Source organism: Mustela nivalis (genome assembly GCF_964662115.1).
Source record: "Mustela nivalis genome assembly, chromosome: 15".
Classification (NCBI taxonomy): Eukaryota; Metazoa; Chordata; class Mammalia; order Carnivora; family Mustelidae; genus Mustela; species Mustela nivalis.
In genome coordinates, this window is record NC_139034.1 from 20,408,511 (window position 1) to 20,435,066 (window position 26,556).

Below are 26,556 nucleotides of genomic sequence, written 5' to 3' on the forward strand. Positions count from 1 at the left end.
TAAATGTAGTAGATTATATATAGTAATGCAAGTAGAAATGTGTTTTGTATAGTGACTCTACATCGGTGTATCAGGAGGGAATGCATTTGTTGCATTTTTGACTGCAGTGCCTTTATCGAGTATGGACTTAACTATATCGTGTAACAGGAAGTGCAGATGTGGGGGTTGCTGAGCATGTTTCACTAACTCAGTGTTCAGGCCAACCTCGCTGCAATTCCCTTGGCTTTCCTCTCATGGTTATTCAATCGCTGCTACAGTTTCTGCCGTTATATCTCCACCCAAGAAAGAAAGGGAAAAGAGTGTACCAGCTACGAATAACTCGTTTTATCAGCTGATACATCCCTAAGTAACTCTGGTTTTGTTCTCATTAGCCAGTTTTGGGTCAAATGTCCTCACCTCTAGTTTCAAGGCAATTTGAGAAAGCATGCCTTCGCCATGATTGGCTTAGACTGTGGATCAGACAGATTGGCCCCAGGACCAAATTCAGGCCACCCTTGTTGTTATAAATAAAGTTTTATGGGAACACAGCCATACCCATTCATTTATACATTGTCTGTGACTGCTTTCACTCTATAATGGCAAAGCTGAGTAGTTGTGGTAGGGACCATATGGCTTTTAAAATCCAAAAATAGTTGCTATTTGACCTTTTACCAAAAATACTTGCTACCCTGCCACAGACCAGCCATGATCCATTGACTGGCATAGACCACATGGGTACTGGGGCTAACTGAGCTTCCAGTAAGTGAGGATGAAGGAACAAAACAAATGTTGGAAAAGAACCAACAGCGTATGTCAGGTTACCTTGTCCACCTGATTATATACTAGATGAAAATAGAATATATTTTCTGTCTTAAGTCACAGGGTGACTTTGAACATATAATTTTTCTGCTCCTTCATTTCTTCATGAGGCAACTAAGAAAATTTAGAAAGGTAGAAATTTTGCAAATACTCTTATACAGAATCAAATGATTGACAGTGTTGTGATCTATCATGAATTCAGGAAGGTAATCCCTAATTTACTGACTTTTATAGAGTACTGTCTAAGATATTGTCAGACTAAGTCTTAGACACACATTTTACTGATTGACCCTTCCCTTTAAACGATTTATTTTAGGTTCTTGCGTACACTGAAGGACTTCATGGAAAATGGATGTTCAGCGAGATACGAGCTGTATTTTCAAGACGTTATCTTCTACAAAACACTGCTTTGGAAGTATTTATGGCAAACCGAAGTAAGGCCCCTTAAGTATTTGGAAATAAATGTGCTCATATTTGGATGTTATTTATTTACATGGTGTGATACAGTCTTCATTTTTCCCTGCTGTATTTCTCTCTTTGATATGCCCTCATTAAAACAAAAATAAAAGTAAAAGTTAATTTGCTTAATTAAAAATGTTAATCCTAGATTTCTCATGGATAAAGTTATACAGAAAACTGATTTTCCATGAAGATTCATTACCTCTACAAATAAATCATGAGAGGCACTTGAAAATGATTTCTGAAATTGATGGTTAGCTCTCCTGTGGTTTTCTAAATCATGTTTTTTCTTCTTACCGCAGCCTCAGTTATGTTTAATTTCCCTGACCAAGCAACAGTAAAAAAAGTTGTCTATAGTTTGCCTCGGGTTGGAGTAGGGACCAGCTATGGTTTGCCACAAGCCAGGTAATTATATCATATTACACGTTATCTGTGGTTCGTTAACATACTTTAATCTCAATATGACAAATATAAATAAGGTTATACCATTATAATTATTTTGAGAACCAAGAAATTTTTCTCTGTAAGCCATTTGTACGGAAAGAAATTAGCTATTTTAAGAATGACAGAATAGTTGGTGTATAGGTTTCTTTAACACATATGTAAATGAGAAAGCAAAAAAGTTGATTGCATATCATAGCTAGCATATAATTAACACATTTTTGCTTAACATCTTACAAAAAATATGCCAAAAGCTTCATGGTATTTGTGATTAAATTTTCTTTAATCACATGTAAGTTGTTTTTGTAAATGCTATGTATACATGCTTCTTTATGAAAATGAGAATTTATGGAGATTAATAGTCGTGAATGATTATGTACTTTTAGCCATTTCCTAAATCTTTCATCCTATTTTTTTAAAATATCATTTGAAATCTTATTTTAATCTTATCTTATTTGAAAGATACTGATCTAATAGATAACACAGTAATTATGTGTATCACTAAATTCAGTTAGTCAAGTAACTGAATACCTGTCTAAAAATGGCTTAAACAAAAGGATGTTTTGCTGTTTGAGTCTTATTTTATAAAAGGTCTGGAGTTAAGGAGTTGTCAGTCCTGGCTCAGAGGTTCAGTGACGTGAGGAGCCTCAGTTGACTTCATATTCACAAAATCACTGCTAGTGCTCCGGACACCACAGTTTCACCAAATGCATTAAGTGGGGAAAAAGCACTAAGGATTTCTCATTGAACTTCTATGTTTTAGGAAAGAATATATTTGTCACATGCCTCCCACAGTCTTTATCTCAGGTCCGCTCAGCCTGAATGGGGTCACCTTCCTGTCCTTAAAACAATCACTGCCGAAGCAGAGTGAGTTGACTGAGTTTGGCCAATCATCCCCTGGGTAAGACTCAGGGTAAACTATACCTCTGAACTCCTTGCCACCTCCTACTTGAACAAAATAGGTTTCCTGGTGGCAAGAAAGAAAGAACCCAGCTTCGGACAAACAAACAACAGTGTCTTCTTCGGCATGGCCCACTGTGTCCATGGGAATTATTGCAGAGCCCAGCATGGAGGGAAAGAAAAACTAATCTTTGTCCATCTTCCCTTAAACAGGCTACAGACATTTAAAAGACACGGACTGTGTCTTACTTCTCTTTCATCCAAAGCACCTAGCACAGTGCCTAATTGCTGAGGTGCTTTCTAGGTGCTACTCAGCTGGAGTTACCTTCCATCTCAGTGCACCGGCTCTCGTATTAAGCTCACAGTGTAAGACCAGTTCACTGACGTGTATGTACATGCTAGGCTATTTACTAGCAGAATGACAAGATTAAATTAAGACATTAGTGGGTAATGAAGAAGTACTTCTGTAGAATACAGGTCAAAGGAAAAATGCATTTAATCTATAAAAAAAAAAAAAAAAGAAAGAAAATGAGGTTAGTTTTGCCAGACTTGTTCTTACCGAATCGAAGCTAACTCATGTAATGACTGCTTCCTTTCCCAAGTGCTTTCAAACTGTTTGTTTAATTGTCAATGCAAGAATTTTTCCAGGAATTGACATTAAGAACTGACAAATAGATTTTATCCTTTTTTTTTTTTTTAATGATCTTCTGCCTCCTGACATCTTTCTTAATGATCATGTTTCTTCAGAGATTACCAAATAGGGGTTTCTCAATGATGTGTATAAGTTCCTTCCATGCTTTTGAACTTGTCTGGACCTGGGTGCATTTAAAACAACGGAAGCTCTTGTTTTCTCTCCCTTATCTATTATGAGTATAATTCCTTTGGTCTCCTTTGGTACCTTTGGTCTCCTTTGGCTGTTGGAAGATTATCCTTCTTGATTGAAAAACTGGAAACAAAATAGATGGTTAGTAGTTTGGAGTTTGCTGTGGCTTCAAACAACCATTCTATCTTAAACCCCTCTGGTCCTTTGTTCCCCTCCCCTCGACTCATTCTTAGTTTCCTAATGATACTCTCAAAGTTCAATTTTATGTATTTCCTATGATATATAGCCTTAGAAGCAGTAGATGGGGGAAGGAGAAACACTGAATCTAGGCTGAGTCCTGCCCCTTACTGTCTAGGTAACACTTACAGAGCCTGGTACTTAGGAGGAACTCAATTCATATTAGTGGAAAGGATGAAGAACACTGGGCAAGAGGAATGACAGTTTCATCTGCTATAAAATGGAGACGGTATCCCTGAAAAGAGATGTTTTATGAATGTCTTGAGATCATAAAGTGAAGACATTTTATAAACTATTAACACATACACTCTGTACACATATATGCAACACGTACACACAGATATAGATAAGTTGGGAGGTGGGTAGGAGGGTAGGTAAATAGATCTATGCACACATTCCCATAAACACGTGTGTGTGTGATATGTAAGTCCTGTTATAGTTAAAGAATTGTCAAAGAGAAGGGACGATGTCTGGATCCTACCAGTGGAAGCCTCCCAGCTGAGAGTATCATGGTAGAATCACCAAGAGCTTCATTGTCTGTTTTGTTTTCTTGACATTGGGTTTTAGCAGTTTAAACAGAGTTTATCAGACTCTAGGGAACTTACTCTAAACTAAATCTGTAAGATTTATAAACAAAAAAAAAAAAGTTTACCAAATTCAAAGGCAGGTATACTGCTTGAATAATTGACTTCACTTATCATTTAAGCCACTTCTTGGGCAAGCCCATCAAAGAGATCACATTACAGATCAGATTCTTGCTTTTTGTTCATTCTTTCTTTCCTTCCTTTCTCTCTTTCTTCATTTTTGGTTTATAAACAATAAAAACTAATTTCTTGACATTCTGGAGGCTAGGAAGTCTAAGATCAAGATGCCAGCAATTTGGGGGTCTGACTAGAACCTACTTTCTGGTTCACAGATGACCATTTTCTCCCCATGTCCTTACATGACAAAAGGGAGCTCTTTGCCCTTAATTCTTAAAACAACCACATTCCTAAAACAATGTGATTCATATCCCATTTTACAGAGAAGAAGACGTTAATTTAGATAAGTTACTTATCTTGCCCAAGATCATAGCTCATTCTCAATTTTTATCCTGTGTCATCTGTCACAGTTTCCCATGTTGGTCATAAAAACAACACCTTCACCCCTGCACAATGATGGAAAAATACTGGCAAAAATATGCCCATATTCTAGATTCCATGTTGATTATTAGCATTTGGTTAATGTATTTTTCTATTCAGATGGTACAATCAATTAACTTTGGATTTAATCAGATTCTTCACTTACTAAGGATGCACCTGGTTGTGTCCATAGGATTGGTGATTTTAAATGGTCACCTTTTGTTATGGTACATAATAGATTTTATTCTCAGGAGGACAATTTTGTCTTCACCTTATCCCCTGCTTCTAAAAACATCCTACTATAGCCCCAATACATACCAGCCATCCTCATTCTACTATCTAAAGTTGTTATGGGTTATTTGGGAAAGCCCTATTGATTTACTGTTTAACATTTTTCTTCTTCATGTGGTTGAGTTATTTAATTTTTTATCATCACCTTTCTCTTCAGCTATATTTTCTTTCAGGGTGACAAGTAATTCAAGTCATGTAGTATCGAGAGCCCACTATGTACTAAGCATTGCTAAATGCTCAGCATATAACAATAAGTAAAACAAGGCTCCTGCTCTCAATGAGTTTATAGTGGGAAACACAGAGCAGTAAATAGGAAAAGCTGATCCTTTCTCCTGACCTGCTTTTCTCAATTCATTTCCCATGGCCACATTCCTCCTCACCGTCACATACTCTAAGAATGACATAATAACTTTCCCCCATAATTTCCATTATTTATACTTGATAGGATTTGTTTGATTTTTGATCTGGTGGTGTTTTTGATGGTCAGAATTATTTCCAGATCAACAATTTTCTTCTTTAATTGTTTGGGTTCTAAATGTCAACAAAAGAATTCAAAACTTTGTTATATGCATTGCTTTAAGCCACAGGTAAAAATTTTAGTCAGAATAGTGAGAATATGATTATAATAGTAATACTGTGCAAATTAGACTAGGCATACAATTATAATAGTAGCACAATGAAAATTGGACTAAGCATAGCTTATTAATTCCTTGATAATTCAGAGACTAGCTTTGCATGTTGCCATGACAACATCAGGATCAGGGCTAAAATTTGTAACATGAAATAGTTATGTGAGTGGAAGTATAGCTGGGGAGATTTTGAATATCAATACCAGTATGGATCAAAATCTGGAAGCACTGTGAAAATCATTGCAAATTAATTGAGGACTGTACTGAACTTTAGACTTGAAGTATGAAACATACATACCATTTACCATTGCACTGAAGTGAATCATTAAACTCATACAGTTCCTTTGGAGTCAGTAGGAGTCAAATATATGTTGCTAAGAAAATTCTGCAAAAATGTCAATATTTTAAACATTAAGTTACACCTAATGATTCTGAAATTCTTAATTCAGATTTGAATTTGAGATAAAAAGTTCCTTTCCATCCCTCTTTATCTTCAGCTAACACATGTTTTAACTCCTACTATGTACAAGATGGTACCTATTAGGATTCCATGTGAATAAAAAATTTGATACTAATACATGAGACAGAAATAGTCTTAAGTCTGCAGTTCACAAACGGAGCATGAAGGAAGCCTGGGATGTCACCGTGAATTCACAGGGTGCTGCAGGGCAATTCATCCTTTTCAAGGGAACACAGCAACATCTCTCAATGCACAGACTATTAGCTGGAGTTAGTTCTACATTTGAGAGCGCCAAATCCTAACCACTAGACCACCAGGGAGCGTCTAGTTCTACATTTGAACATTAGATAGCACTGCACTCTTTCCCGTGACGTATTAGCTTTGTGAACCAGTTTTGGGGAGTTGCTATGATAAGAAACAAGAGCTGCATGAAACTCCATGTGGAGCAGGGGTGAAGGTGGTGGGGTCTGATGTGACTCTGAGGCTTCAGAAGCTCTGCAGTTGTCCACCAGGGGTACACAGCCCTTTAGTAAGTATTCGTGGTTATTTAAGAATAAAGTAAAAATATTGTTTTTCTTTCAGTTTAGGAGTTTTCAAACAGCTACTGAGTTGTTAAGACATAAGTATTATTTAGATATAGCTAATTAATAAACAGAACTGTTGGGTGTTTCTCCTGGCCTCAGGATAACATGAAAAATTCCTGACACACTAAGGGTCTAATGAACTGAAAAAGTTTAGGAACCTTTGTCATAGGTAATGATCATTCTAGAAACTCAGTAGCTTTATCATACTTTTACAAATAGAGTTCACTTTCATTATTTCTTAGATAAACACAGTGAACCTTAAAACGTTCATCATTTACACAAACTGTCCCGATTTTATTCCCTTAAGCTATTCCCGTGTCCCTCCTTCTGAATTCATATGTTTTCAAAGTTCCCAGCTTGTAGTTTGTATCATGAGAGGGCTATGTGTGGTGTGGGTAGAGGCTGTACACAGATGCACACTCTGTGTATGGGGGTTGGGGGGCGGTGGTTAGGAGTAGAAGTGGCCGCCATGATTATATGAAGTTTCAGTTAAATGCTTGTAAGATGGTACCTGACTACCTATACCTACTTAGCTTATTAGCATGGGAAAGATTTGCTGTACTGTTGAAAACCTGCTTAATTATCTTGAGTGTAGTTTTACCTTTTTATTCTTGTTGACTTATAAAATACCCATTTGCAGCCATATTATACAAATAGGTGTTTTCATAGTGGTTTATCCTGAGTCTCTAAATGTATCTTTTCTATAGTAGAATTTTTGAAGATTGCTAATATCTGCAATTAAGATGTATTTTAAATTTCCCTAAGGATAAACCATGAATTACTTTAAATGGATTGATATTAAACCAATGTATTAGTTAATATTGATTTTTAAAAGTCATTACTTAAAAGAGACTACGTTTGTTATGGTTTGCTTAATTGCTAGGAGGATATCACTGGCCACTCCTCGACAGCTTTATAAATCTTCCAACATGACTCAGCGCTGGCAAAGAAGGGAAATTTCCAACTTCGAATATTTGATGTTCCTTAACACTATAGCAGGTAAGACATCTCATTCTTTCATTTCATAATATGTTTGTGTTCATCAAAATCATCGGTAATATGACTTGATGGACTACATTTTTTTCCCTTGGAATTCAAATACGGCATTAGAATAAATATTGAAGCACTCATGTTAAATGTTATCAGAAACTTCACAGGCTGGTACTGAGGTTTTAGATGCATTTGTTGTTGAAGAGGCTTTTCCTTGCTCTCCTTTTGCCATTTCCTTTGCTGACAGCTTTGTCTGAAGGTTTATTAGAGTCAACAAACCATTGCCAGAAAGTGTCTGGAAATAATAATGGGAAAATGTAATTTCCCTACTTTGTCATTCTCAGCAATAGCAGCTAGACAGGAGAATAACAACAGGATTCTGCCTAGTACAGATGTCACCTGGATTATGGCATGATTGGGTTACAGGATCTTTTTTTCTTAAAATCTTCAAATAAAAATATAAAATCAGATTGGCTTTCTAAATGATGAGAAACTGCCATCAACCTCAGCAGTGCCATGCTTGTAAATTAGAAGAAGGCAGTGGCTTTGTTTTTCTGCTAAATCACAGGCTGTCAGTGGTTAAACATGTTTATGAGATTTAAGTACCTCTTTCTTTTTTCCTAAATTAAGCTCCAGAAGCCCTTCTTGTTGAATTACAAGAAGTTTACTTCTATAAATCAGGCTCTACAAAAACTTTTTGGAAGCAGATGAATTGAAGTAACTGCATAAATACACATGCTTCCCTTTGGTTATTGTTCTATTATGAATAAAGGCTTAAAAGGATAAGTGTGTAATAGCACTCTTTAAATCGATCATATATGTGTGAATATGGATGCTTTAGGGATATGCATATTAAATATGGGAGATAGAGATTTGTATTAGATAGGCCGCAATTTGTGAACAAAAAGGAATAAAAGAGTTGTTGGAAATGGTTTTGCACTTTAATCACTTAAAATATTGTAATGTTAATGCCTTTGCTAATAGGAAACTAGAGGTACAACCAAAGGATTATTGCATAAATTTTAATTTTAGTATTTATTAGTATTTATTTAGTATTTATTTTATGCACATATATATATACACGTATCTTTATGATATTCCCATCACATATTGGTATATATACGTGTTTATATATCAGTGTGCATGATGTTTATATCTTGAAGAAACCTATTTACTCCCTCAAAGACACAGGAAATGGGTTATACTGTTTAATTAGCATTTCTTACATGGATCGAGTGAACTTAAATATCCGAAATGTAAAAAACTTCATTAGCATATTCAGCTAAGAGCGTAATGTAGCAGTAAGAAGCTTCAGCGCCAAAGAGAAAAAAGACAGAATCTCAGATGTGCCAACTTTGTCCTAGAGCACAGGTGGAATGTCAAGTTTTGACCCCATCTTAGACTTCAGTCTTTCCATACCATATTTAATATGTTCACCTCTGTCATAATAAGTGGTATGTTTGGTCTTCTATCACCTCATTTTATATTATTGTTTTTAAAATGTTTCCTTGTTTTTATATTTTGTTTTTCTTTAGCTTATACATTTTTGCTCATTTTGTTAGTGATTTAGAATGTAGACATCTTGTTATTTATTCTCCTAGAGACAGGTTTAAATTTTTTAAACCCTCTAAAGTATATTTCTCTTCTTTTTGAACTAAAAAACGAATCAACATTGAATTCTCAACTTTAACTCAATTTAGTCCTCATTCATTGCCTACCTCTGTCAATATGATTTACTACCCAGGATCCATATTCTTATTAAACTCTTACTTTTTGGAGTCCATATATTTTGCATATTATGAAGGATTTCAAACCCTATTTAAATTTTCTTCTTGGTAGTGCAGTATATTACTTTCAGCTACATGGCACTTAACCTGATTTTTAGGATAATGTTCTCTTTCCAGTCTTCTGCAGTATTTTTCCATATTCGATATGTTAGGCTTTTGTGTTATCCTCGAGAAATATAGCAATGCTCATTGTCTACCATGTGTCATAGATGGTCATGTGGTTTTTTCCTTGGCTGTGCAAGCTGCTTGGAGCTGTGGTATGTAAAACTGGAAGATGAGGGTCGGACTCACTCATGGCTCAGTTTCCAGTGGAGCCGGCATTCATATTAAGCTATTCTGCTAGTCCAAAGTGGGATTCTCGCCGGAATGTGGTCCAGTTCATTGTATTAAAGGACTCACCTGGTTTCTGTCCTTCCCCACTACATTTTACTGGTGTCTGATGTACTTTATGGTGTGGTACAGTACCACCTACAGCCACTGCCCGCCGCAAGCCTGTTGCTTTCTGGGAGCTTCTCCGTCAAGCTGGGAAAGATTGCAGTGTGGAGGGAGGTATAACATTGTGATCCTTTCTGAAAGCTACACCTGGGCAAGACAGACACTGTTGTTGTTTCATCTTGTTTTTCTGGTTGAGACGGTCTTTGGGTCTCGGAGCTAGAGCATGCAGGTTATAGGGGTATTTAAGTGCCATTTTACTCTCTTTTGAATCATTGGGGTCTGTTTTATTTGATGACACAAAGAATGTAGAGGCCACTGGCTTTTTTTAAAAAGACTTTTAATAGGCTTCTCCTTTACAGTGGTTGTAACTAAACATTAAAGCCTGTCTGTTGTAGACAGTGGATTAAAAAGAAGTATAAAATCGGGACTAGGAACGCAGAGCACTTACAACTGGATGGGTAAATGAAATATACATAAATAAGAGAGCATTTTAAGAGCTGATATTAAGTGCTGAATAAGAGCTGTAAATAATGGATGCTGTGAGAGCTAAGTAGAGTGGAGGAATTTTAAATATGTGTTTGTCTGGGCAGGGAAAAAAGAGCAGAGCTTTACAAATTTCTGCCAGTCGGATATGTGATGTGTTCAGTGGACATGAGAATCGTATCTTGGCTGGAACAGAGAATAAGAACAGATAATATTGGAGCTATCAGGAAGAGCCAGATTGTAAAGAGCCTGATCTTGGAATCTTAGGAGTCAGTGTGATTTTGGAGTGGAAGGGGATGCAGGTGGAGTTTTAGGAAAATTAAGCCGGTAACTGTGTATGGCCTGAACCAGAAATGAGATAGCCTAAAGTTGGGGAGAGCTGTTGATAGGAGAGTTTGACAGGTCTCCAGATACCAAGTCAATTTATTCCATTCTTTTTGTAAATAGTTACTGAACACACACTCGGGTGCTGACACTGCAGGGAAAACTAAACTATGGTTTCTGCCTTTGGAGAGAGCAGTGTAGTCAGCAAAACACCCGTGCTCACCAGCAATCCCAGGAGAAGTGATCATTATTAGAACGGGAGAATCTACAAAGCCATTTGGAGTCACAGTTCTAGACGGCGTTACTTATAACTAAGAGATCAGGAAAAGCTTCTCATAGACAACGTTTAAATTGGAAAATGTTGTTTGAGAAAGAATTCAGTGGAAAGTCAACAGAGGGCATTCCAAGAGAAAAGAAGACGTGGGGTGAAGAGCTGGGTTAGAGTAGTGGTAGCAGGTATGGCAAAAAGAGAATGAGAGTAGAGGGAAAGAGAAGTGCATGACTCCGTATATGGTGTCATTATACAAAAAGTAGAAATCACAGTGCGGTGTTCTAGTTCATTGGTTGACAAGTGTGGCGCCCTGATCGGCAGTGTCAGTGTCACTTGTCCTCAGCCTCCTCCTCAACCCTAATGACTCAGAAACCCCGGGAGTGGGGCCCAGCTCTCTGTGCTTCAGCAAGCCTTCTAGATGGTTTTGATGCATATACAGTTTGAGCACCATTGCCCTAGCCATTTAAGGCCTGATTATCAGAACAATATTTGCATATAAAGACATTTGGAACGTACAGGAGGGCACGCTGTTATGTGCCATTAACTGTCCTAAAAGTTTACAGAATTGGGAGATGGGCTGAGCCAGTCTACTCAAGGGGGAGCCTTGTAGAAATGCTGGGCTTTGAATTAGCTCAAGGATTTTGTCTACGTTAATGATGATCCAGGCAACATGAACCTTGATACAGAAATAGAAGGACACTTGGAAAGAGTTATGAATGTAAATATCCTAAGGAACCCTCCGTGGATATATCCTGCCAGTTCTTCCCTGGCCATCATTCTGAAATTTTAAGTAGGAGTTCCATCTTGTATTGCGCACCAGCACCGACGGTTTAGGTGATGGTTGTATAGAGAAGCTTCACTAAAGAGAAACTGAACCCCAGGGTTGTACAGCAAAGGCCTCAGCAGGTCCCACAGGGATGCAGGAGCTAGATATCTCTTCAGAGTCGTCTTGCCTTGAAACAAGAGGGCCAGGCCTTCATTACCTCCTCCACACTGCTGTCACTGGATGCAGGCTCCTGGGAAGGAGACCTCAGACCCTGGTGAGGGGGCTTTCTTCTGACAACGGCAACTCCTGGGGAGAACTTAGCTGAGTATCACTAGCCACAAGACTGCAACATGGTCACCAACCCGGCATCCAGGATACTCCAGGTTCCCAGAATCACCTGGAGGGCTTGCTGCAGCTCGGATGGTGGGGCCCCATGCCCACAGGGTCTAACTCAGTAAGTTGAGGGTAGGGCTCAAGAATTTGAATTTCTGACAAATCCCCAGGTGATGCTGATGCCACTGTTCTAGGGTCCCCACTTTGAGGACCACTGCACTGTATCTATATTCTTTAGAAGACATACCTAAAGATAATCGTATTAATCTTCTATAGCACTCACACCTTCTATGGCACTGTATGTATCACAGGTCTGTATTCATTTCTGGTGATGTGACCTTAGCATTTCCTTCCTTCCTCCCTTTCTTTCTTTCTTTCTTTCTTTCTTTCTTTCTTTCTTTCTTTCTTTCTTTCTTTTTTCTTTTTTTTTAAGATTTTATTTATTTGACACAGAGAGAGAGAAACAGTGAGAGAAAGAACACAAGCAGGGGGAGTGGGAGAGGGAGAAGGCTACCCGCTGAGCAGGAAGCCCGATGCAGGGCTTGATTCCAGGACCCTGGGATCATGACCTTAGCCGAAGGCAGATGCCTAACGACTGAGCCACCCAGGCGCCCCTTATGTCGGTTTTTCATCTTTCTAATGAGATTACGATAATGCTACAGAGAAAAAAAAAAAAAAAGTTTTGCCAAGTAAATATCCCTCAAATTGGACTGATTTAATATTTAGGCTTTGCAAGTGTTGTGCTTGATTGTGTGATCTATTATGTGAATTTACTAGAATTGCTAGATGAGAGATTCTTTACATTTCCTGGATTAAAGAGAAGGGTTACAGAATGGGAATCTGGAAAGAGGAAACAATCTTTCTTGGCTTCACATTTTTAAAAATACAGGCAAATGTCACTTAGTAAATCTACATTTTCTGTAAAAAAAAAAAATTTGGTTCCTGTCTTACACTTTCAGACTTCCTTTTTCTCCAAAATATTATTTTAACATAAATACATTTTAACATAAAATGTTAACATATATTTTAACATAAAATATATTAACATATATTTTAACATAAAATACAAAGTGTATTTATGCCTCATTTCTTGCCCTCCATTATTTTGCTGTTCTTCTTTCTAGATGCTTTTAAAAATGAGACTCTGTATAAAGCATATAACAGCAGTGTCTTTGTATTGATGCATTATTAAATTTTCTTATACCCTCATGTGATATATGTATATGTACATAATTGCATATAAATAAACATTTTATTTTATATAGGTGAGTTTTGTAAAACTACTTTACATAGTAAAAGAAGTTTACCAAAAATTCAGAAAACATACTGTTTCTAAAAGACACCTAAAAGCCCATACATATTTTCATGGCCTTTGATTTCTATGGCCTTCTTATAAATTTAATAAATACTCACTATAGAAAATTGGAAATATGGGGTGCCTGGGTGGCTCAGTGGGTTAAAGCCTCTGCCTTCAGCTCAGGTCATGATCCCAGGGTCCTGGGATTGAGCCCCGCATCGGGTTCTCTGTTCAGCAAGGAGCCTGCTTCCTCCTTTCTCTCTCTGTCTGCCTCTCTGCCTACTTGTGATCTCTGTCAAATAAATAAATAAAATCTTAAAAAAAAAAAAAAAGAAAAAGAAAAAAGAATTGGAAATATGGGATAGAGTAATTAAAAGATTAACTTACTCATAAGCCTAGCAGTGTATACATCCCACTTAACAGTGTTGGTGGTTTTTCTCCTTTCTATGTGTCCTATCTCATTGGGAACTTGCTACACTTAGAGGTTCAGATTCTTCTTTTTCAATTTCACTAAATATTCTTGGAAGACATGATTTTTAAAACTGCATGAAAGTCTAGCTCAGGACTCTGGAATAATCTATGTAACTCTTCTTGAAACCCATGCCTTTTTTTATTTTCAAAGAACTTAAGTTTTGGAAGACTTATGTAGAATAATTTTTTTTTCTTTTCTTTCTTCTTCTTCTTCTTTTACCCATAGAAGAAGTTTAATGATGCTTAGAGTTTAAATAAAAATGTGGCTTCAACCTCTAATTCCTGGCGTGGACCCAATTTTTGTTCATTGTGTGCTGAAAAATACAACCTATGCCTCATTTTATACCTTATTAGATACTGCCATGAACAAGACGTTAAAATCTGGCATTCTTGCATTTATGAAAATAGCAGAGTGATTGCTAACATAGCTTTGTATAAATGATTCTGTTAGGTCTGAGAATTAGGGTTTTCGAGTTGTGTTTCATATGATCAGTTAATGAATTCAGCACAACTTCCCCAACCCCAACCTTTTTCTCCTGTTTAGCATTTTCCACTTTTTTACTCTGTGATGTACAAGCCCTCCCTGGTTAATTATGTATATATTTAGCTACTGCATGTGTTGGGCTTATTATTGTCATCTAATTAGATGTAACTTGAACTGCTTGCTTCTAGAAAAATCATTAAAAATTCTTTCCTAATGACCTAGAGATGACAAAATGTCTGTAAAGTGTGAAGAAGCAGACAAGCACAGGAACATCGCTCTTAAAGAGTGTTAATCCAGATGCTGCAATCATCTAATTAAACAATATTTTGCTGTCATTAACATTTTCACCAAGGAATTGCAGTTATAATTTCTTTGTCAGCTGTCTCTAGATCACTTTACCTTCAAAACTAAAGTGCCATATAAAAACATTAAATTGGATGGTTTAATTAAAAAGTTTTTTTTTAAATGAAGAAACAGATCCAATGTTTCTGAGATCTCATTTACTGTGCTTCACTTTTATTGTTTGAGTAGATTAGTGTCATAGGCTTGCAATATTTAATATTCATCTTCTAAGATAAAACCTTATAAGCATAGTTAGGTTAAAGAAAAAAAATCGTCACTTACCACTGCTGGAAAAGGATAGAACCCTACCAATTATAGCACAAGGTTATTTACTAAACTTCAAATTATCCTTAAAAAAAAAAAAACATAAAACAAAAAAAAACAAAGAACAGAACAGTTCATAAATAGGTACTTCCAAGTAACAGGTATTACTTTGGAAATACTTCACTTCTTTTCCTAATTTAGTAAACAGTCGTTTTTTTGTTCATTTCACAAAGATATTCAGTAAAATAATTAAGGAACAACGCTAATTCCTGAATTAAAAATCCGAAGTGCCATTTATTCTTTTTCATTCCATGTGATTTTTAAATACATTGTGCATTTTTAATTTAAATAAAAAATTTATATCGACTATCCATGGAGTAAAGGTTTTATGTGAAAATTTTTATTTAAAGAAGTTTGGCTATATGTAAGCACACTGATTGATAAAATTTCTGTTTATTAGAATTTGAATGTTACTATCAACTTTAGTAATTTAAATATTGCTAAATTTTTGTTAGAATTTATTTTGAAGGAAACTTCCATAGATTAGTAAAAGTGAATTGCAAAAAACGTAGGACAGAGCAATTGCCATAAGCTGTAACTGATGTCATCAATCAATTGTGTGTGTGTGTGTGTGTTTTAAAGATGATGGTTTCTTTCTTTGCCTGTTTTGCAGAAATACCATTATATTGTTTCCTATATTAGAAAGTCACTTCTTTTAAGAAGCTGGTGTCTTCAAATATGGTCTTTATTTTTATGCTGTTTGTAGTTATATGATACATTTAAGTACTAAGACAGTATAAGTGGGCTTTTTATTTATTTTATTTTGATAGGTTTTTTTCCCTTAGTATATATGGAATTAAACCTTATCAGAAAATTTAAAAACAATTATGGTATCTCATTTCCAACTATTTTATTCCTATAAGTAATATAAATATATGTTACAGAAATAATAACAACATTATTCTATAAAAATACACTTATCTACCGGAAGACCTATTTTTCATTGAAACCTGCAGATTTTTTTTTAAGACTTTATTTATTTATTTGACAGGTGGAGATCACAAATAGGCAGAGGCAGGCGAGAGAGAGAGAGAAGGGAAGCAGGCTCCCTGCTGAGCACAGAGCCTGACTGTGGGACTTGATCCCAGGACCCTGGGATCATGACCTGAGCCGAAGGCAGAGGCTTTAACCCACTGAGCCACCCAGGTGCCCCAAAACCTACAGATTTTTAAGTAGAATGGTAACCCAGAAAATGACAGGGCCCTAAAAATGCCATGGGCTCAGTTTGAATCCCAGAAATAGCTCTGCCTAGCCAATCTGGACTCTCTGTATCCATACACATATAGAAAAAAAAATGCCGAGAGTCATCAAGCATCCTAGGCTGACATATATGTAGCTGTCAATAATACATTCCAAATTTTAGAATGTTATACTTTGTACTCTATAGTGATACTGCTTTACCAGAACATTCTCATGCACGAGACCTTAATAAAGATTCCGAACTTGTGTGTTTTCTTATCAGTCTGAATCTTCATAGTGGACTTATAAAACAGGTGCATTCGTTGGCTGAGCTGTCTAGCTGCAGAGTCTCCTTCTAGCTTATCATGCAGGTTCACAGTGTCACTCTCTCTCATATATACTGTTCTCGCCCTACATAGCCCTCATCCACCAAAGACACCAGCCTGCAATTTTCCTTTTTTTCATTTGGCTATTTGTTCACCTAAAATTTGGTTCATCTTATCCCATTTTTATCACCTCTGTATCCATTCCTTCAACAAACATTTATTGGCAGATGGTATGTTTGAGATTAAAAATGAAACAAAACTCTAGACTCTACATTCACGCGTTCACAGAGTGATGCAGAAGCAGACAAGTAAACAGTGATGTGTATGAGCAGCAACCCCTGTGTCGTGTCCGCATGAGCCCTGTACTGGGGGAACAAAGGGGACCCTAACCTGCCTCTCACCTCAGTCCAGGAAGTGCAAAGTAGAAGGAACGTCTTGCTTTCTATCTGTTACCGCCATCAATTTACACATTTAAAGCAATATATTACTTTGTTATAAAATGTGGATAAAATGTTAATGTATCATTAACAGATAAAATATTCACCTGCTACAATGTTTGTGAAATGAATGAATGAATTTGATCTGATGCTTGTAGTAGCAGATTTAGTTCTCCCTTGGATCAGGGTTGTTTTTTTTCCTATTATACAACCACGTTAACCAATTGCTACAAAAAGTAGGTATCATTTAATGACAATTCTTGATGCCAAATGAGATCATGTATGCATATCTATATTACTCTTAGGCTCTGTGTGTTGTGGGCACCAAAGCATTCATTCTAGGTGAAATCTGTATCATTAAATACTGGGGAAATCGCCCTTTTGTATGAATTCAAATGGGAATTTAGAAAGTTACCCATGATCAGATTATAACATATTTTTGCAAAAACAAAACAAAACAAAAACAAACAAAAAACAAAAAACTTGTGCAACAAAAGTTTCCTTTGGCCCCGTTTCTTTAAGAGTGATTCTCTTAATTTCATCCTATGTATTCCAGTACCAGTTTATGGGAGTGAGCCAGTGCCGTGTTCTTCCTAAACTTTCTACCTTCCCACTGTGCTTCCATAACCTACCTGAGCCTCTTAAGTCATTCTGTCAGAAAATAAACAACAAACCCAACCTAAGGTGCAGCAACTCTCCACTGAAGTGAAACAACATAACACAAAAAGAAAATGTGTGAACCAACCTAAAAGAGTGAAAAGACAATACGCGAGACATCTGCCTCTGAACTTCTTCATATTGGCTTCAGATGACTTGTTAACTTGTATATTCTCAAGTTATTCTTGTTTTTGTAATTCTTGGTATAAGCTCATATAATATTCTTTACACTGGCAATGTAACTTCTAGATATATAATCATTGTAGTAGAATACCATCACATGACCTGAAGATGTACAGATCGGCAGGATCCCTCATCCGTGATCACTTTCAGGGGTCTTCACCAATGAAGCTCTGTTTTTCAGATGCCGGTAATGTCTTCATCAGAATCCACAGAAAAGAGAATGGAGGTCCCCAGGTGGCAGGTTGCAATGGGTCAGGACCAGGAGTGGGACATACAACTTCTGCTCAGGTTCTATCAATTAGAACGGAATACCATGCCTATAGCTGCTTGTAAGGAAGGCTGAGAAATGTGGTCGGCACCAAGAAGAGAAACGAATTACAATAAACGGCTCTCAGTCTCTACCACAAGTCTATATTCTAGAAAGTAGTTTTAGTTACTTGTGTCTTAACTATTATTGAGTGAATTCAATTGAAATACATTGTTATTAGAGTGCTTTTGATTAAACCAAATTTATTAGTTCAATAAATAATTATTCCCTTCTGAAATCCAATGGTTTCCTTATATAAGAACAAGAACAATTCATAAGCACTTAGTGCATATACAGATTTTCATTTCTCTTTTTCATTACTAGGACGGACATATAATGACCTGAACCAATATCCCGTGTTTCCATGGGTATTAACAAACTATGAATCAGAAGAATTGGACTTGACTCTTCCAGGAAACTTCAGGGATCTATCAAAGGTAACTTTTAAATATATTGAAGTCAATTTTCTTCACAAAACTTTATTCTCAAAGTATTTCTACCAGGTATGTATATGTATCCAATATAGCCAATTAATCTTTATAAGAAAGAAAACCTGGGTCTTCTCATTTTGTGGTCAACATCTAAATCTCATCAATTCTTAGCATAGGTATTAAGCTACAAGAAGATAAATGAGTACTAGTATAGGGAAAATGCAATACGTATTTAAGAAAAAGCAGATGAAGGGGAGGTTGCTCAGATATCCTTCGTTGTAAAGGTCAAGGTAAAAAGCCTGAAATTAGAACAAGGTGTGGTTGCAAATTATTTCTGTGATATATTTCTTAGGTGATAAGACATGTAATCTTGACCATAACACACACACACACACACACACACACATACACACAACATAGGGGAACATCCTAGTGAAAAGAAAGTAGGACACAATAACTCATCACAGATCTGTTAAGATACAAGAGAGAAGATTTGGCCCTAAAATTGGCAAAATAAAAATTACATAATGGGGGATAAGAATAAAAAGCAAATTTGCTATTAGTTTACTTCATTTGTCCAGAGGAGACTTAAGTGGAGTACTTAATTATTGAAAGTGCAGTAAAGGATTAGGAAATGAGCCCCCCAAAAACTTCTCTGTAGCCTAAGCTGATGTCAGAGCCAGACCATTAAGTTTAATATGTATACTTCAGCCATTTTAAGCCTCAGCCCCCATTCACTGAATTTTATTCTTTTTAAATTTTATTGTTTCAGTGTTCCAAGACTCATTGTTTATGCACCACACCCAGTGCTCCATGCAGTACGTGCCCTCCTTAGTACCCACCACCAGGTTCACCCATACTCCACACCCCTCCCTTCTAAAACCTCCAGTTTGTTTCTCAGAGTCCACAGTCTCTCGTGGTTCGTCTCCCCCTCCAATTTCTCCCAACTCACTTCATTCTCTTTTCTGTCATACTTGGTGGACATACTTGGTGGCCATACAAGGCCATACAAGGCGTACGGGTGAATGTTTGGGTTGGGTGGGGGGAGGGCTGAGAGCATAACCATTGCAGCTGGTTTAGAAATGATTCCGCACATGGTTTTTCACTCAGCACACCTTCTCTTGCCTGCTCTCTTGCCTTTGAGAACTAGACTTACCTAAGCTGACGTTTTGTATTCCACTGCTTACTAGCTATGTGACCTGAAGTCACTTGTCCCTAGCCTGCGTTTCCACATTTGTAACAGGAGAACAGCACTACTATCCTAAGCCACACAGTTGCAAAAATCAAATGACATGTGCATCAAGAATGTGACATGGTTCTTGGCGCATTGAAGCACTTCGTGATTATTAGCTATTAGTATTACACATGGAATATTTCTCAGCCTGTTTTGAAGCCCGTGTACTAATATTTGCATATCCTGATCTATCATTCACTCTTTCGTTCTGTTATTTTATGTGACTTCCTTATCTAATCTCCGTTGCTAGCTCACTGCTAATTTTATTTATGATATTACAGGTACAAAAGGGCCATAAGAGGTCGGTTAGTCTACACCTTACTGAGAGTCCCACATCTGGGAGAAAACAAAGTACGAGCAACTGAACTCCAATATGGTTTTCAAATATAGTAATTTTTCCAGTTCAAATAAACTGAACAAAAATCTTGTGTCATTTACCATGGACAAGTAATTAATTATTCAGGCCCAGGTAGATAGATGGAAGCACTGTAACTCATGGGGTCTGCCCTCTGGAGCAAATCCAGTTATAAAGTATCTGAATCATAAAACCAGTCTCTGCAAAGTAAAATAATAAGGTCCGATATTTTATAGAGAGATCTACATAAGAGGCAGTAAGTAGTGGTTAGGAATGAGAACGCTCGAGCTGGATGGACTGGGTTCAAGTCTTAATTGTGCCACTTACTGGCTTCAGGGTCTTAGACAAGGTTAATTGTCTCTTTGCCTCAGTTTCTTCACCTGTAAAATAGGGACAATAATAATAGGCTTGTTGTGAGGATTTGATGAGTTAATAAGAACTAAACAAAAAAAGTGTAAAGAACTTGGGATAGTGCTTAGCCTATCAATACTAGTGAACACCGACACTGTATGTTTAAAAATGATGTAAATCATTGATAGAGGTCATATATTTTGAATTCTCTTTCAAATATTGATGACAAATACATACTGTTATATTCATATTAGGATCTTAATGTTTGAAGATAGACATTTTTGAAATGACTTGCCAAAGTTACGGTATAATCTTTGGTTATAAAACAAAACCAAACTAACTCATCAGTGTGAGGATAAAAACTGTCAGACTAGTTTTTTTGTTTTTTTTTTTTTAAGATTTTGTTTATTTATTTGACAGAGAGAGATCACAAGTAGGCAGAGAGGCAGGCAGAGAGAGAGAGAGGAGGAAGCAGGCTCCCTGATGAGCGCAGAGCCTGATGCCGGGCTAGATCCCAGGACCCTGAGGTCATGACCTGAGCCAAAGGCAGAGGCTTTAACCCACTGAACCACCCAGGCGCCCCTGTCAGAATAGTTCTTTAACACAGTCTTGTCCATGTATGTTTTATTTAGCATTATTCAAATGACTGTTATACACTAGTCACTATAAAATATATATACAGTACAATTTTTTAGATTCTCAAGTAGCATGATACATGGTATTAAAACCTCAAGAGCTGACTACCACTATGGCTATGTTAGATTTTTTTTTTTTTTAATTACTTTAAAAACAGGGGAGGAAGGCCTTTTTCTTTGAAATGAACTAGAATATTGTGGTGACAGGAAATTCTCAACTAAGTTTCCTTTACTTCCTCTGTTTATTTATTTATTTTTAGTCAATAAATGTTTATCACATACTTCCTATATGTCAAGCACTGTACTAGCTGAAAGGATCTACAGGAGTTGATAAAACAGACTTAGTCACAGCCCTTTTTGGGAAGAGTCCAGTCCAGAGTTGAGATGAAAACTCAGGTAGTTACCAGAAATCTGAGGCCAGCATATCGACAGTGTAGTGGAGATGGTACCAAATTGGAGTTCATACTTAACTACTCGAAGACACGGGACTCCAGTGTTCTTGCAACACTGTCCCAACCAAAGAAAGTACAGCCTTCATTATGATTAATATAGATAAGAGAAAGCATACAGTAAAGTATTTACTAGTAATTATGTATTTTTAGTTTATCATACAGAAAATTTTAGTATATCATATAGAAAAGATGTCATAAACTAAAGGAGGAAATCACTCTTTCTAAAGTAACTAGAATATGTAAACATTCTTCAGGTTTTTAATGCTGAACCATTTAATCTGTGTTCCTTTTGGCAGAATATTTCCGTTTGTAACTCACGTGTGCTCTCCTGAGTTTATATAATGTTAAGTAAGTAGAAGAGGTAAATAGACAAGGCAGAGTGAATACTAACCATGGAGTCCTTCATGTTGTGAACATTTGAACCCATGAGCTCTTAAAAGATAGATAGCTTTTTTTTTTTTCAGTTCTGCTATGTTCCATGCTTTAGTAATTTGTTCTTTATATTCTGTCAGACTAACATGATAGGAAAATGTTAGCAAATTAAAGCCTCCTGATGTGTTAATAAATTACTCTTGCTTTGTTCCCATGCTTCATTGAATTTCTTAATAGGAACTTCTTACAAATGGGCTAGAAACTCAAAACTATCCTGTAGAAAAATCATTAATAAACAATATTTTAATGTATGAAAATGTGTCATATTATACACCTAACAGGAAAGTGACATTTGAAGTATAATAATATAATTGGAAGGACAAACTATTAATAATGAAATATTATTGTAATGAGATGACCACTAAGAAGCACATGAAATTCTTGTAGGTATAATCAGTACTACAGTAAGAAATTTTTAATGGAAAGTTTGTTAATCTTCAGAAGCTCAAGCAAGAATTTAAATATCTGAATGTTGTTATTAACCAGGAACCCTCTAAAAGATCTCTAAGAGCAAAAGAAGTTGTTCCTAAGCAAAGATTATGACCCATGGAATAATTTGTAGTAATGAATAATTCTAGAATTTGTTTCATTATACAACATTTGAAGCCCCAAATGATTTTTATGTTCTCAAATCTTTAGAATCTATTCTTTATTTGAAAGAATAAAAAATTAAGAAGCTTTGAAATATACAATAAATAAAATATATAATCCTAAAAAATATCAAAATATTTTCATCTTTATATCCCCACATTACACTGGCTTCATGAAATTCTATGTCATCAGTTAGAACTTGTGGACAGTATAGAAGTAAAACAGGTGCCTCAGTTCCAGACCTCACATCATACAACCCAATGAAAGAGCGAGTATCTCACCAAAGTCATGCTCACGGAAGAGAGAAAAACTTTTCTTTTTTAGAAACCCCAAAAATGCCTCCTAGTGTGTCATTGGTGCTGCTTAACAGCAGTAGAATATGTTCACTGGAGATGAGATAAGCCAATTATTTCCCATGGTTGGAGTCAGTGGTAGTCAGGATCACACCAGACACCTGTCAAAGAAGGATGGGCTGAGAGTTGACCAAAGGAAATTTGGGTTTCTGTTTCCTAAAGAAAGGGGACTGAGTTGTGGTCAGCAAACAACTCTCTGTTATAAAGTGAAAAATAGTGTATCTGAGAGCTTCTTCTTTCCGATTTCTATAATCTAGAGAATAGCAAATAAATTACAGGTTTATATGCACTGAGCTACTTCATAAAAGGAGCTTTGCAAGGTGCTAAGAAGACTTTAAAATATAGTCCTAACCCTCAAGGAATAGTCACTGGTTATGAGGGAAAAACAGCCGATAGGCAGTAGCTTTTTATTACATACATACAAATTTAATATATGAATATTAGGTGGAATCAGAAATAAATTTGCCAAAAAGCTCATGAAGCTTAAACTTCAAAGCCCCTCAAGTTTCAGGGGCTTCTTACAGCTTGTCCCTCATTTCATGTTCACAGTCCTGGTTTATTCTCTTAGAGAGCCCCTCTGAGAGAGAGCTCTGTGAACTTCTTTCTCCTCTTCTTTAACATAAGCACAGTAGTACTTACATAACACGGTTTCTGAAAGACTTAAATGCGCTAATGTAGGAAAGGCACCTAGTGGCACACCTGGCTCGCTAGTGGCATTCAGTGACTGGGAGCTACAAAGCCAGTTTCCGTGACTGTCAGCTGAGGGTTCACTGTTGTTTGTGCAACTGAAAAAAATATAGGGAAAGATTGCTTGATTTAATTTTGCTCTAATAAAATAAAAAGCAATACCTTTTAATAAAATATAAAGTCACATTTTCATGCAATAAGTAATTGCTTTTGCATCCCTTTAAATTGTCAACTTCTCCGAACTATAAACATCGAGATGCTGAAGTTAAATATTTATTGAAACTTGAGAGGCACATTTATTTAGACTAAACTATTTTATTATATTTATAATATTCATGTTCTTTCCTTAACCCAGTTCAGTGAATGAAGAGCACAGGAACAATGAAAATTCTTTATCAGTAAAATTTACTGGATCCCTCATTTGATTAGGCCTCAGACTTTCAAGTTTTATTTATTACATGTACAGGTTAGAGGTTATGTTTCTCGTTTGGCATGATGGACAGCAAATGAAACAATATGTCATTGACTTATCTCTTCAATATTCAACCAGCAGTGGGTGTAGACAATTTTTCCCTCCATGTATCGAGATTTTCCTTATGGAGATGTGACCTCGTGGTGAAATCTATCTTAAAACATGATACACGCCAGTGCTTGAGTTATTTACATATACTCATATGAACTTTGCTCTTAAATTACAGTGGTTACAAGACTTTGACGTGAAGCGCAGCCTCTGCTCATTAAAGTGTAAATGGAATTTTCCTATTTCCCAGTCATGCCCTCTGATAAATGAAATAGTTTCATCACAAAGCCAAGTCCTGCTAATATTGACATGAGCGTAAGACATCACACACACACCCATTCACTGAGTGGAAAAAATATATTTTGTTAACACAGGAGTTGTTTGACTGACAGATGATGATAAGCATAACCATTTTCCCAAATTATTATGCCACTTAAAAAAAGGAAGTGATAATGCCTTGAGGCTTTGAAATGTGAGAATGCAAATGGAGGCACTGAAGTGTGAATACTCTTCAGCCATGCACCCCTGATACTACTGCCAAATGTCTATATACCACATAGAGAAGGGTGTGCGTCGTTAAGGTGGGGAGTGCTCGATTCAGCAATGTGGTGCAAGTTTCTGCAGTTATTTTGTCTTTCTTTTTCATCTTCGGTTAACAGTATCTAAAATGAAATTCATTCTGTATACCCTAGTATAACAATCTCCCTAATGCTTGGGTTTTAACAATAGCGTGTGAAGAATGGCAAAATGATTAAGTGTATTAGTAGCTGACTATGATGATAGAAAACCTGGTAGAAGACAGATTATTCTATACCATCTGCCAAAAAGCCTACTGCCAAATTTGAAATATTCTAAATATATGTTGAATGTCACCTTAACATACAGCCCAACCTGAAAACTGTTTTTGTTAGGCTTGCTTATATTGAAATGTTGAAGACAGAATATTGATTGGCAATATTTGAATACTGTCTTAAACTCATGGAATAAGCCAAGACGAGGGTCCAGCTTGGGGGGGAAATGCAAAAAGGTATCAATTTCAAAATTGGACTCATTGAAGTAGATAATTTTATTCATTTATTTGTTCTTTCCTTACACAAACCTTTATTCCACACCTGTGTTTTCCGGGTACAGGAGATAAAAAGACAGTAAGAACTGGTCCATGCTCTTAAGGGTTTACAAGTCATGTTTGGTTTACCTGGTGGCATATTAAGTTCTTTTCCTTCTAATCGAAAGGAAAAAAACCAAGTAAGTGTAGACAAAGAACAGAGCGGGTTCATAGACACTGTGGTAACCAGCAAGAGTGAGGTGCTCTTTGTTTTTATCTCCACTGTTTGTTGGAAATATGTAATAGGGTGATGGGGCATTTTGAGGATTTACACAGAAGTCCCAAACTGGTCGCTTGCTCTGCCTGGTTATACTAAATGTCCTCCCTTAGAGTCTCTTTTCTAGTTCTTTCCCATTTAGCCAGTTGTTCTTCCCTTTCAGAGAGAGAGAGAGAGAAAATACTAGAGCCCATCCTGCTTTCAAAACTTTAAGCTGTCAGGGTGCCCGGCTGGCTCCCAGTATTGGTACTACTTGAGACTCTTGATGTCAGGGTCATGAGTTTGAGCCCCATGTTAGGTGAAAGATTACTTAGAAAGAAAGGAGGAAAGAGAGAGGGGGGGAGGGGAAGGAAGGGAGAGAAGAAGAAAGAAAAGGGAAAGGGAAGGAAAAAAGGAAGGAAAAGGGAAGGGAAAAAGAAAAGAGGGAGAGAGAGAAAGAGACAGAGGGGCAGGGAGGGAGGAAGGAAGGAAAAGAGAGAGAGAAAGAAAGAAATGTTTAAAAGAAAGGAAAACTTGAAGCTGCTAGAGGAGGAGCTGGAAACAATAGGAGCGTTTCTGGAGTGTCTGCTCTTAGATACTACCTACAGAGAAGGAAAGAGAGCTTGCTTGTGCACTTTGGTGTCACTTATCAAGTACAGCAGCATCAAGGCAAACCTAGCCCAGAGTCTGTCTCCTTTAACCTTTCTTTCCAGCTGAAACAGGAGATCCAGTGGAGATGATCTTGAAACTCCTCAACAGGCTCATCATTGTACTACTTAATATTTAGAAAGCTTTTAGAACTGACACATGAAGATTTAAGGTACTTAATTATACCTCCATTGCTTTTATGTCAAAACTGGTTACTTTTCACTAAAATATTTAAAACTGATTTTCTTAGGAATTATCCTGGGACAGTGATAACACCAGCCAGTAACTGACAGGTACTTATTATATAGCCAGGCACCCTGCTAAGCATCTTCCATAGATCTCATTTTATCTTCACAACATTAGGATGAATTGCACGGGCTTTGTAAGTTGCATTTCCTTTCATTTGTTACCTATTATTTCTCTATAG

General features: G+C 36.6%; 1 protein-coding gene across 12 annotated transcripts in view; it reads left to right on the plus strand.

Moving 5' to 3' along the window:
* Positions 1-26,556, plus strand: part of NBEA (neurobeachin) — a 667,546-nt gene that overhangs the window by 555,292 nt on the left and 85,698 nt on the right. For all 12 annotated transcript variants that reach the window (XM_082700384.1, XM_082700385.1, XM_082700381.1 and 9 more), the window contains 4 exons: positions 1,115-1,232; positions 1,560-1,662; positions 7,627-7,742; positions 18,464-18,576. In XM_082700384.1, coding sequence (XP_082556510.1) covers positions 1,115-1,232; positions 1,560-1,662; positions 7,627-7,742; positions 18,464-18,576 — 450 coding nt within the window. The remainder of the gene's footprint in view (positions 1-1,114; positions 1,233-1,559; positions 1,663-7,626; positions 7,743-18,463; positions 18,577-26,556) is intronic.